Source organism: Hyaena hyaena, unplaced genomic scaffold, assembly GCF_003009895.1.
Source record: "Hyaena hyaena isolate Hyena2069 unplaced genomic scaffold, ASM300989v1 scaffold_1977, whole genome shotgun sequence".
Lineage (NCBI taxonomy): Eukaryota > Metazoa > Chordata > Mammalia > Carnivora > Hyaenidae > Hyaena > Hyaena hyaena.
Genome location: NW_024082611.1, coordinates 33,308 through 46,308, shown reverse-complemented (window position 1 = coordinate 46,308; position 13,001 = coordinate 33,308). Strand labels below are relative to the sequence as shown.

Sequence of the window (13,001 nt, the reverse complement as noted above, 5' to 3'; positions counted from 1 at the left end):
ACCGACGCGCAGACCTAGTGTAGAACTAACTGGTTGCACGTGGGACCGACTGGCCGGCTGTGTGTGTGCCTAAGAGGTTGTGCTTCTGCGTCGGCCGCGTGCGAGTGTGCGCTTCCGACAGACAGCGCGGCAGTGGGTGACCTTCGGACGTGGGGTCCGACTGACGACGACGCGCGTCGGAGCTTTCGCGCGGGGTGCCGTGCGACGTTGTGAGGAGAGCGCGGGGGTGCGGGCGGCCTTGTGACTTCAGGCGGGACCCAGAGCGCCTACCATCTGACTGGCTGAGACGGGGGCTCGGGGGCTCTGAGTGTCTGTGGGGGAATTCCGCTGTGAGCGACACAGAAATGTACCCCTGGGTGGCTGACACTGTGCCTGAGGCAGGGTGTGCGCCTCTCACTGTGTGATTGACTAAGATTTTGTCGGAGTACTGAGATCATGGTGATTTGCAGAGTTTGTCAAGGATGTGACCGACGGAGAGTTTTGCTTCCCCGTGTCTGCAGCCGGAATTGATCGCCGTCCCCAGCTGGCTTTGTGGATATGCCTGAGTCTGGCAAGAGGCTGTGGAGTGTCAGGTTGGTTGTTCATTCACCCCGTGTCTGCTGTGTGCCAGGCTGGTACTGGACGCTTGTCACGGATCGCCTTGGGTAACCTCACAGCAGCCCTCTGAGGTAGGTGCCACTTATCAGGTCGGGGACTTGCAAGGACAGAGAAATGAAAGAACCCTTCTCCTCATTTGGTTGAACACTCATGGAACCGGGACCTTGACCTGAATGTGAGGTCAGCACATTGAGGGATGGACGGGCTGAGGCAGGTTCATGTACATGTGTCTCAGAGGCTACCGTCAGGGAGTTTCCAGAACAAGAGGTCCAGCGGTGCAAAAGGGAGCTTGGAATCTTGCTGCTTTTATTGTCATCCCTGCCATACCTGCTTCCCCTCCCCTGTACAGTGATTCCCCACATCCGTGGCTGACCATGCTCGGCCTTTCCCGGTCCCTCCATTTGCTCGGCACCTGTTTAATTAATGCATTTGGCATAGGCCGTGCTCTCCGCACTCTGGGGCAACATATGGTTCTAGCCAGAGCTGGGAAGAGAGAGACCCAGGGCACTCAGAAGGGTACTCAGCTTGCTCCCAAGTGCTCAGACAACTCTTGGAGAAGATGGCAGGTAAAGTGCAGTCTGGAGGACCAGGAGAAATTAGGTGCAGAGAGAGATTTTAGAACAAGAGGGGCAAAAGCTGAGAAGATGGCGACTGGAGGTAACAGCAAGGGCAAGGGGACAAGAAGCCCATGTGAGCTTCAGGGTGGAGTTAGGGGCTAGAATACAGTTTTGTTAGAAGTTGCCACCTGCCACTGAGAAGGGTCTTGTTTTACTAACATTTGCTTCTCCCTGTGTCCAAGACCACCGCTCTTGTGCCAACCAACATTTGTTATCTGTCTTTTATATTTTAGCCATCTTAGCAAGTGTAAACTGCTATCTCATTGTGGGTTTGATTTGCCTTTCTCTGGTAACCATGATGTCGAGCATCTTTTCATGTTGTCTATAGGCCATTTGTATATCTTCTTTGAAGAAATGTCTAGTCAGAATCTTTGCCCATTCTCTAGCTGGATTATTTGTCTTTTTACTATGGAGTTGTTTAGATATGCATTCCTATCAGATTCATAATTTGAAAATGTTTCCTGCCATTTTGTGGGTGCCTTTTTGCTTTCTTTATGATGTCCTTCAAATCATGAAAGGTTTTAATTTTCATGAAGTTGTTTGTCTACTTTATTTTTTATCACTTATCCAGGAAGGCTTTGCATTTTTAAAATTCAAGTATAGTTAATATACATTACATTTGTTTCAGCTGTACAACCTAGTGACTCAACATTTATATACAGCATAAAATGATCACCATAATAATTCTAGTTACCATCTCTTACCATACAAAGTTAATACAATATTATTATTTGTTTTCCAAGTACTTCACATTACATCCCCATGACCTATTTATTTTATGACTAGAACTTTGTACCTCTTAAACCCTTTCACCCATTTCACCCAGCCTCAAACCCCCTTCTCCTCTGGCAATTATAAGTCTGTATCTGTGAATCTAGTTTTGTTTTGTATGTCCATTTTTTTAGATTCCACATATAGCTAAAATCATATGGTCATATCATATCTTTCTCTATATGATTTATTTCACTTGGCATAATGCCCTCAAGGTCCATCCATGTTGTCATAAATGGCAAGATTTTGTTCTTTATTACGGCTGACTAATCTACTGTATATATGGGTACCACATTTTCGTTATCCATTCATCTGTTGATGGACAGCTAGGTTGCTTCCATATCTTGGCTATTGTAAATAAGCTGCAGTGAATATATATCTTTTCGAGTTAGTGCTTTCATTTTCATTTTAGTTTTTCATTTGGATAAATGACTAGAAGTGGAATTGCTGGATTGTATGATAGTACTTTTTTAATTTTTTGCATTATTTTTAATTTTATGTGGAATACTGACCAAAATTAACCATATGCTGGGTTGCAAACCAAGTTTCAGCAAATTTCAAAGGATTCAAATTGACTAAAGCACATTTTCTGAGCACAACAGACTTAATCTAGAAATCAATAATAAAAAGACAACTAGATAACTCCAGTTGTTTGGAAATAGAATAGCAGATTTCTAAATAGCCCATGAGTCAAGAAGAAACCACAACCGAAATTAGAAAATATTTTGAACTCATTAAATGATAATGAAGATGCAACATTAAACTTATGGGTGTGCAGCTAAAGCTGTGTTTAGAGGAAAATTTATAGCCTTAAGTAAATGTGTTAGAAAAGAGGGGGGCACCTGGGTGGCTCAGTTGGTTAAGTGTCTGACTCTTGATTTTGGCTCAGGTCATGATCTCATGGTTGTGGGATCAAGCCCAGCATCAAACCCTGTGCTGAGTGTGGAGCCTGCTTGGGATTCTTTCTCTCCCTCTCTCTCTGCCCCTCTGGTTCTCTCTCTCTTTCTCTCTCTCAAAATTAAATAAATAAACATTTAAAAAAAAAAAAAAAGAGGAGAGGAAGGAAGGCTGAAAGTAATTTTAGTATCCACCTCAGAAGCCCCAAGGGAAAAGTGAGGGAATGACCACGTGGCTAACTAGGGAGTGTGTGAGATAGGGAGACCTGGTTCAGTGTGGGAGGAGCACACCGTTAGCAGACTGGCCATGGGGGTCAGGCTGCCTGGGTTTGTAGCTCAGCAACTCCTAACCCATTCAGTATCTGGGAGGCTTTCTTTTCCTCCTCTATATCTGTTTTCATATCCATAAAATGGAAAGGAAGTTCCCACCTCCTGAGTTTGTTTAGAATTTTAAATGAGTTACTATATGCAAAGTTTTAGAATGGTGCTTAGGTACCTGATTATTTTGAGCATCTGTGTCTCTGTGAGAAAGTCGCTTTTACAGCCCCAAGCCTGCATCTGCCCTGCTCTACAGATGTGAGCAGAGCCCCAAATTCCACATAATGACAAAGCTATGACATTCCTGCAGACCCACTTCCAACGCTCCAGCCATCCCATGCCTCAGTGGAGTGCTGCTGCTTGATGGCCATCCCCAAGAGCCCTCTCAGCCCCGTGCCCTGGGAACAGGATGGCTCCCTACACGTGAAGGTGGAGGATGAGGAGGCCAGCTTCTTTGAGGTCCAGGAATCTAGCCCTAGCCACACTGCCCACCCTGAAGCCGCACGTCTTCGCTTCCGGCACTTCTGCTTCGAGGAGGCATCCAACCCATATGAGGCCCTGGCCCAGCTCCGTGAACTGTGCCACCAGTGGCTGCAGCCTGAAGCACATTCCAAGGAGCAGATTCTGGAGCTGCTGGTGCTGGAGCAGTTCCTGGATGCATTGCCCCCCAAGATCCAGTCCTGGGTGGGTGCCCAGTTCCCCAAGAATGGTGAGGAGGCTGCCATGCTGGTAGAAGGTCTGAGTCGATCACTGGACCAGAGAGGTAAGAAGGAGCAACAGGAATTTGTTCACAGCATACTGTGGGCAGAGCCTGGACCAGAATGTGCGAGTGCAGGGTTTGGGTTTCGGGTCGTTCACACACACACTTGTTGTCACCTTTGTACGTCACCCAAACTCTCACACACTGTACTAAGCAGACCTGTTTTGATTGCTAATGACCAAAAACCCACCTCAAACTGACTGAAGCAAAGTAGGGAGCTCCTGGCTGTATCCAGGAGCTCAATGGATGGCATCAGGACGCTTTTTTTCTCATTCTGTTTCTCAGTTGGGTTTTCCTACATTAGCTTTACTCTTAAGTCGTTTCACTCCTCAATGGAGACATGGTTGGCGCAGTAACCTAAGCTTGTGTCTTACCAATGTAGAATCCCCAGGGGGAGAACAGTAAAAGGTTCCCGGGCTAAGCCACACTGAAGTGGTTGGGATCTTGTGCTTGACTTTGGCTAACCAGATCCCAGGGACTGACATGAATCAGGTAAGCCAAAGGAAACCTGGCTGCTGACACCAGATGAGGGGGCTGGAAAGCTGTAGGAGGGTTGGGGGTGACAAAAATGCCAGGTGTCTCCGCGTATCCCCTCTGAGTCCTCCCTCTGCTGGCCTCCAGGATCTGTGTGTTTCAGACCTGCCCTAGGCTAGAGTGGCCACCTTTACTCTGGAGGACCCACACAGATGTCCCTGCCCAGGGAGGTCTCAGGGGATGCAGTCCAGAGTAGGGAGTGAAGGCTCCTCACGGAGGGGCCCGGCCTGGCCTGCCCTGATGATAGCGGATAGTGTGTGTATGCCAGCCACTAGGGAGGAGGCATGCTGTGAGTAGGAAGAACAGAGATATCATGAAGCCTTGGTAGACCCAACCGCGGCTCCTCTTCCTGGCCATGTGAATTTCCTGTACCTCAGTTTCCCTGTCAATAAAATGGGGATTGCAGTTCATAACACCTACCTCGGTGTCATTGAGAGGTGTAAATGAAGCATCATCTGTGCACTACATGAAACAGTGCCTGGTACAAATTAAACACAGTGGAAACTAGCTGTTAGGATAATTCTCTTAGCTCCTTGAGAAACAGACCTTTCTGGAGAGGTTGGTCATGTGCCTTCCCTTGGCCCCATCAGCTCTGCCAGGCAGAAGTCACAGGGACAGGGACAGGGGGGAGCGGCTGCATCCTCCTGCGGGGTTGAGAAAGTCTTCAGAGAAGAGGCAGTATGGCACTGAGACAAGCAGAAGGACCTGGCAGTCCGGGCAGAGGGAATGGTAGGGGAAAAGCCCCAGTGGGATGACATGCACTGCTACGTTCTGGGAAGAGCAGTCGTGTGATGTTGCTGGATAGAGGAAGTGGAGGGATGTGGGACCAAGCATGTGGCTGAGGAGGCTGCGTAGCTAGGAGGACATCTATGGGCTTAGGGGACAAAATCTGAACTCTAAAAGCTCTTTTCTTTCTTCAGTGTTTTCAATTTTTATTGTTTTTGAGAGGGAGAGAGAAAGCACATGAGTAGGGAAGGGGCAGAGCGAGAGAAGAAGAGAGAGGATCTGAAGCTGGCTCTGCGTTGACACCAGAGAGTGTGAGGCGATGTGGGGCTTGAACTCACAAACTGTAAGATCATGACCTGGGCTGCAGCTGGACTCTTAACTGACTAGGCCAGCCAGGCACCCCAGAAATCTGAAATCTTTACCTGAAATTTCAACTTGACCACCAGCCAACTGTGTGATATTGTACCAGCTGGTTAATCAAGACTTTCCTTCAGCTGGGTCTCAGTGTCCTTGTCTGAAACGCAGGTGTTCCAGTATTTCCTTGTGAGAGCAGATTGAAGGTGGAATGAAACAACAGAAGTTACCCACTGTGCTTGGAGACTGGCACATCACAAGAGCCTAATAATGACCAGCAGCCCTGGCAGGCATAGTAGCCCTCTCTTATAGATCCAGACGAGGGCAGGATTGCCCACGGCCCTGGAGCTGGCTTGTGGCAGGGCTGGGCTCCACGGTGGACTTGAGCAGCAATTATTCTGCCTGCCCCCACCTCTTCCTGGAATCTGTCTGGTACATGATGCTATTAAGTGTTCCCAGGTGCTTTACACACCCATCAAGGGTCAGTTCAGTTCAGAGGTCCTTTCAGGCATGCTCCTACCTCATACGCAACCCAGTCCCCAACTGCCTTTCAGTCACACTCCGCCTTCACGGCAATTTATAAACACTGGGCATCAGGTCTCCCAAGGTCTTAGGAACACCAGGCAGGCCTGTCACCCACTCACCCTCAGCAGTGGTTGTCAGAGTAGATCCTACTGTGGAAAACTGCACAGTTGTCAGCATCTGGAATTGCTTCCCTCATTCAGCCAGTCTTTACTGAGCACCTGCAGAAAATGCTCAGTAGGCTTTCTAGGTCCAGGGCTAAGGCACTGAGAGCTGGGGCCTGCCAAGGGGGAGTGAGTATGCGGGCACTCGCAAGGGCAACCCCTGTGCGTGCTTACTTACTCTCACTCTTTCAGATCAGTTCAACCTTAGGGTTTTCCTTCTGACACTTGAGCCAAAATTAGCAGCCTTAAAGAATGGAGAGTTTGGGGACAGGGAGGACCAGAGCCTGTGATCCAGTTTTCGATGGTGTGGGAGCATAGCCCTATGCTCTTTGTCATCCAGGACACCAAATAGGAAACTTTACTTTGGAAATGCGGCCAGATGTCAGGAGTGGCCATTTCTCTCCTTACAGAGTAAGACCAGGACCCAGGCAGAATGGGGGAAGCCCTGTGTGGAATTAGTGGTGATGCTGTGCTTTGGGATGTTTCAGGAGAGAAACCAGGAGCTGAGCTCTCAGAGGCAAGATGCAAGCAGAGTGATTTGGAAGAGTCCGAGCCACTAGATGGGGCCACTGAAACCCTCGCAGGAGGTAGTTCGCTGGGACCTGCCTTTGGTGATGCTTGTGAACCTGAGAGCTACTCAGAGAGGCAGGCAGGACTCTCAGGGGAAATCTGGACAAAGTCTGTCCCTCAAGAGATGGATTTCAGGAAAACTTCAGAGCCTCACAAGGATGTTCCCACAGACCAGACCAGCTGTGAATCTGGTGCCTTGGGGAATAGTCCCAACATGTGGCCAAATTTCATCTCACAAGAGATGACACCAGAAGAGAAATTTGATCCATTGGATGGTTTTGGGACAGAGCCTCCATGCATATACTCAAGGAGGAAGTCTTCCAAGTGTGGTGAATGTGGGAAAACATTCCAGAGTCCCTCCACCCTCGAAGCACACCAGAAGAGCCATTTTCGGAAGACACCCTACACCTGTAGTGAGTGTGGGAAAGCCTTCAGCCGGAGCACTCACTTGGCCCAGCATCGAGTCATCCATACGGGGGCAAAGCCCCATGAGTGTAAAGAGTGCGGGAAGGCCTTCAGCCGGGTCACCCACCTGACTCAGCACCAGAGGATCCACACTGGAGAAAAACCCTACAAGTGCAGGGAATGTGGCAAAACCTTCAGCCGCAGCACCCATCTCACCCAGCACCAGCGGGTGCACACAGGGGAGCGGCCCTATGAGTGTGACGAGTGTGGCAAGGCCTTCAGCCAGAGCACCCACCTGACTCAGCACCAGCGCATCCACACTGGGGAGAAGCCCTACAAGTGTGACGCTTGTGGGAGAGCCTTCAGTGACTGCTCAGCTCTGATCCGCCACCTGAGAATCCACTCTGGAGAGAAGCCGTATCAGTGTAAGGTTTGTCCAAAGGCCTTTGCACAGAGCTCGTCCCTCACTGAACACCAGAGGATCCACACAGGAGAGAAGCCGTACAAGTGCAGGGACTGTGGGAAGGCCTTTAGCCGCAGCTCAGCCCTCATGGTTCACCTCAGAATCCACATCACAGTACTGCAGTAACCCAGGAAAGCCCTTGGGACACAGGATAGCCTCCCCTCAGAGTCTCAACATCTAAGAGAAATCCTGAGTTCCAAAAGAACAAAGAATGGGGTGGGTGATTGATAGTACCCCAAAATGATAAGGTGCTAAAGGGCAGACTCTGGGGCTACCTGGGAACAACTCTGCATTTGGAGACCCAGATGGAGGCGCCTAATGAACACAAAGTTACTCAAGCCAGCTGGAGAAGCTTCTAGGAGGATCCTGTTGCCCTCCCGTACCCCACTCAGGCCCATCTCAGGAAAAGGACAGCTGAGCTGAGGATTTGGATTTGTCTTCAGAGCCAGGGCAAGTGAAGTTTCTTTCGGGACTCTGTGGTCCCAAGATGCTCTGGGCAGGAAGACTCCAGCTTCATGTTCCCATGTAGCTGCCTTTCTTGCCTTTTCCTCTCCTGCTTAGCCCAGGAGGGATGCCGGCCCATGCCTACCTCCGTGCCTTCACACCTATTGTTTGACTCCACCTATTCGTATATTACTCCAAGGCTGCCTCTTCTGTGAGGCCTTCTCTAGGCCCTCTGTCTCTTTCACAATCTCCCTTAATTAAGGGTACAGGCTGATGTTTGCCCAGCATCCATTTCTCCCTGCCCTCTCCTTCCACATCCCATCAGTCATCAGCCCTGTTGGTTTTACTGAAAACTCACCTCTAATCATCTTTTCCACCCTCGTCACCTCTCATCTGGATTCCATGTGGGGTCTCTTGCCTTCATTCTCTCCCCCCTCTCCCACTGTTTCATTCTCCACACCAACCTCCAGGGAGCTCTTTCTACAACCCAAACCTGATTGTATCACTCCATGGTGGAAAGCTCTCCAGTGCACCTTCTATGGCAGACCTTCCTGAATGGGTTACAAGTATGCCAAGACATGAGTCGCTTTGAGCCCCGAACAAGCTCTCTGGGTACCCTCATATGTGCGCGTGAATATTGTCATTTTTGTGTGTGTGCAGTGGTGTGAAAATGGTTTCAGAGTCCTGCCCCGTGGGATAAATGGCAAAGTCCTTCACCTTCCGTTTATGATCACTTGTGACCTGGCCCCAGCCTCATCTCCTACCATAGTACCCCCACCTTCCACACACCAGCCATGTGGAACTACTTGTGGTTCCTGAAGAAGCCATATTTTCCCCAACTCTGTGCCTCTGTTGCTGTGCCTGGAAACCTCGTCTTTTTCCTCCCAGATGTTTCACATATCCCTCCCTAACAAAGCCTCCCGTACCTCCTTGAGCCGACTTCAACTTGCCTTCTCTGCTTCCAGAACACCTCCTTAACTTCTCTTTAACCTCCTGCCATGTTGTACCTACTCCTTGCAGAGCTCGCAGTCTGTTTCCCAAAGAGACTGAGAGATTTCAAGAGCACAGGCCGGGTCTTATTCTCAGTATCCATAGCACAGGACTTAGGTTCTAACCAGTGTCTGTTGAATGAATATACTGTGACCAGTGCCTTCCAGGAGGCAGTCATCATGCTTCACCCTGTGTCGACCTGATGTATGTCTACATCGCTGTCTCCCCACCATCCCTGGGCCCTGCAGGGCAAGAACAATTTGATTTTCTCAGAGTCCCACCACTCAGACAAGCCTGGCATACAGCGATCTCAATAAAATGTTACCATATTGACTCTGCCCTTTCTATCGCCCCGGAATCCACCTGGTGCCATAGATTCTGTGGTTGCCAGCATGCTGCTAGTGCACTCTTTGGCCTCTCACAGTTCTATACCCCTGACCCTCTTTCAGGGCCCATCTATAACTGGATGTCACAGCCTCCGTTCTTAACTGTCAGAGTGTCAGTCTTCCTTCCTCTCTTTCTCTGATGATCCTGTTGCATGTTAACCATTTGACCTGCCATACAGTTATGTACTGCTCATCTCTCCCTGTGTCTTGGACTTGTTCCCTCTGTGTCACAAGTAAACAGAGTCACAAAGACCAACCAAGGAGTGAGGTTCACAACAGGAAGGCTGAGACCCAGGGAAACAGAGATCTTGTGTCAGTATCTCTGAGAGTGCCAGATACACCTACACACAGGCACACTGCCCCACATAGTGAAGCCAAGGCTGAGAGCTGCAGAGAATGTTGACAGAGAAAAGCTCAGATGAGAAATACATGTTGCTGGTGAAACAATCACATGGGCCTCCAACAAGCCTGCAGGGAATGGAAAAGATGCAGGCCTAAGTCACGCTGCAAGTCACACTCCTCCCCAGGGCTCCTTTTGGGACCTCAGGTAAGTGACTTACCTGAACCTCAGTGACCTGCTTATCTGTAAAGCAGGAATAAGATGACCTGCTTTGTGCAGCACCCAGACCACGGCATGGCCGCTGGCTCTGACTTGGAGCATCCGTCTCCACCTCTTGCCTTCACTCTCCTGGTCTTTGGCACAGAAGAGCTGAATCTTCACCTCTGGTGCCCTAAGCATCTCCAGCACCCACTTTGTCATGAGATTTGTGTCTTCCGTGTTTGTCAAAAGGGGGAGGAGGTCAGGGGGAGAAAGGAGTCTTTATTGAGAGTCCTCATGTCTGAGCATGTATTTGTTCAGTCTGCCAAATAATTTCTGCACATCATCTCCCAACACTGAGGGCAGGACCACCATCCCCACTGTATGAAGCAAGGGACATGGGGTTGGAGAATGTGAGCGGCCAAGTATACACTGACAGAGACTGGAAACGCTGGGATTTGAAAGCACATCCAAATATGTCAGCAGTTTCGATAAGCACTACTTATCAACAAGTCAAGTAAGACAAATGCTAACATTGGATTTCTTTCAAATCCAGGCATATGTTCTTTAGAGGAAACATCTAAAACAAGAAGATGGGAAAGCTGAGGCTAAAGGGACAGAAAAGTATATACAAACAAGCATGAATCTGAAGAAAGACAATGGAGCTGTATTGACTTTAGACAAAATAGATGTTGACACAGAAAAGCATTATTAGGGTCATAGGATCACCATAGTTGTTTTTTTATTTTTTTTTGTTTATTATTTTTTGAAAGAGAGAGAATACAGGAGGTTCAGAGAGAGTGGGAGAGAGAATCCCAAGCAGGCTCCACACTATCAGCATGGAGTCCATTTCAGGGCTTGAACTCACAAACTGAGACCTGAATCAAAACCGAGAGTCAGACACTTAGCCAACTGAGCCACCCAGGCACTCCTATCACTATGTTGTTTTTTCTTTTTATTAAAAAAATAACTGCATTAGAAAGATGTGACAGTTTGAAACCAGGCAGCTCATGACATTCTTATGGAACAGATTAACACTGAGAAACTAGTAAGACCATACATGTAATTGGAAATGCCACCATGTTCTTTGTAATAATAACAGTTAAAAAAACTTTTAGTTTATTTTTTTGAGAGAGAGAGAGAGAGAGAGCATGTATGAGCAAACACCAGTGGAGGAGGGGCAAAGGGAAAGAAAGACAGTATCCCAAGCAGACTCCACACCACAAGCTCAGAGCCCAGTATGGGGGTCGAACTCCCAAATCGTGAGATCATGACCTGAGCTGACATCAAGAGTTGGATGCTTAACAGGCTGTGCCACCCAGTCACCCCAATGGAAAGAATTTTGGGGGCGCCTAGGTGCCTCAGTTGGTTAATTCTATACAAATCCTATGTCTCCCTCTCTCTCTGCCCCTCCCCTGCTCGTGCTCTTGTCTTTCACTGTCTGTCAATAATAAATGTTAAAAATTTTTTTTAAAAAAGAAAGAATTTTTGAAGAAATAATGACTGGAAACTTTACAAATTTATACCTTTCCTAAAGGTTGGGAAAGCTCAGTGACCCCAAACAGCATAATCTCAAAGAAACCCATGCCCAGACACATCACAATTGGACTGTTGAAAACTAAAACCAAATTTTTTTCTTTTTTTTAGTGTCTATCTGGGAGACAGACAGAGACAAATCATGATCAGGGGAGGGGCAGAGAGAGAGGGAGACACAGAATCCGGAGCAGGCTCCAAGCTGTCAGCACAGAGCTTGACATGGGGCTTGAACGCACAAACTGTGAGATCATGACCTGAGCCGAAGTTGGATATTTAACTAACTGAGTCACCCAGGCACCCCTGAAATTTAAAATATTAGAAAAGAATGTATGAAAAACTATGCATCATATAAAAATTGATGCAAAAGATTATGAGTTTCTTGTCAAAAATCATGAAAGCCAGAAGGCAGAGAAACAACATTTTTAAAGTGCTAGAAAAAAATAAAACTATCAATCAAAACTTCTATATTCAATGAAAATACACATCAAGAAGAAGAGCAAAATAACATTTTCAAATGAAGCAAAACTAAGACAGTCTGTTGCCAGCAGGCTAAACGGAGTTATTTTGATGGAATGGAAGTGATAGCAGAAGGAAAACTGAAACTTTGGTAATCAAGGAAGAGTAACACATTGAAAAGATTTGATCCTTAAAATACAAATAACTGGGGGCGCCTGGTTGGCTCAGTCAGTTAAGCCTCCAACTTGATTTCAGCTCAGGTCATGATCTCATGGTGCCTGATATCAAACCCCAAGTAGGGCTCTGTACTGATGGCATGGAGCCTGCTTGAGATTCACTCTCTCCCTCTCTTCCCCTCCCCTACTCTAAATAAATAAGTAAGTAAGTAAGTAAATAAATAATACATACATACATGCATTTAAAAATATTTTAAAAGATACACATATACGGTGGAGTACTACATGGCAATGAGAAAGAATGAAATCTGGCCATGTGTAGCAACATGGATGTACCTTGAGGGTGTTATGCTGAGCGAAATAAGTCAGGCAGAGAAGGACAAATACCATATGTTTGCACATATAGGAGGATTAGAAGGAACTTAATGGAGGACCGTGGGGGAGAAGAAAGAGGGAAATGGTGGGGAGAGGGAGAGAGGCAAACCATGAGAGACTCTTGAATGCTGAGAACAAACTGAGGACTGATGGGTTTGTGGGGGTGATGGGCATGGAGGAGGGCACTTGTGAGGATGAGCACTGGGTGTTATATGGAAACCAACTTAACAATAAACTATTTGTATAAAAATAATAAATAAAGATAATATTCACACAGGGTGAAAGAAAAAGATACACATGACTGTTGAAAACAAGATTTATAACATTGTCTGGTAGAGTTCAATGTATATTGATGTATATATGACTACAACATAGAGAGGAAAGTATCAAAATTCACTCAGTT

General features: G+C 47.4%; 1 protein-coding gene and 1 long non-coding RNA gene across 2 annotated transcripts; one reads left to right on the top strand and one right to left on the bottom strand.

The window, feature by feature from the left end:
- Nucleotides 1-529: 529 nt before the first annotated feature.
- On the top strand, nt 530-8,762 carry ZSCAN22 (zinc finger and SCAN domain containing 22). Its single transcript, XM_039225202.1, has 3 exons — nt 530-668; nt 3,510-3,962; nt 6,748-8,762. Exons 2-3 carry the CDS (start codon nt 3,563-3,565, stop codon nt 7,821-7,823), a joined length of 1,476 nt encoding a protein of 491 aa, XP_039081133.1. The 5' UTR covers nt 530-668; nt 3,510-3,562; the 3' UTR covers nt 7,824-8,762.
- LOC120227060 lies at nt 5,535-6,331 on the bottom strand. The gene is made up of 3 exons (XR_005527163.1): nt 6,218-6,331; nt 5,642-5,759; nt 5,535-5,560 (listed from the first exon to the last, which is right to left on the bottom strand). It is a non-coding gene; the product is annotated as an uncharacterized LOC120227060 (long non-coding RNA).
- Nucleotides 8,763-13,001: the final 4,239 nt, after the last annotated feature.

Excerpts from the sequence above, each read along its gene's own strand:
- ZSCAN22 (XM_039225202.1), top strand. The coding sequence starts at position 3,563 with ATGGCCATCCCCAAGAGCCCTCTCAGCCCCGTGCCCTGGGAACAGGAT. Across the intron at positions 3,963-6,747 it reads TCGATCACTGGACCAGAGAG|GAGAGAAACCAGGAGCTGAG; the intron begins GTAAGAAGGAGC and ends GGGATGTTTCAG.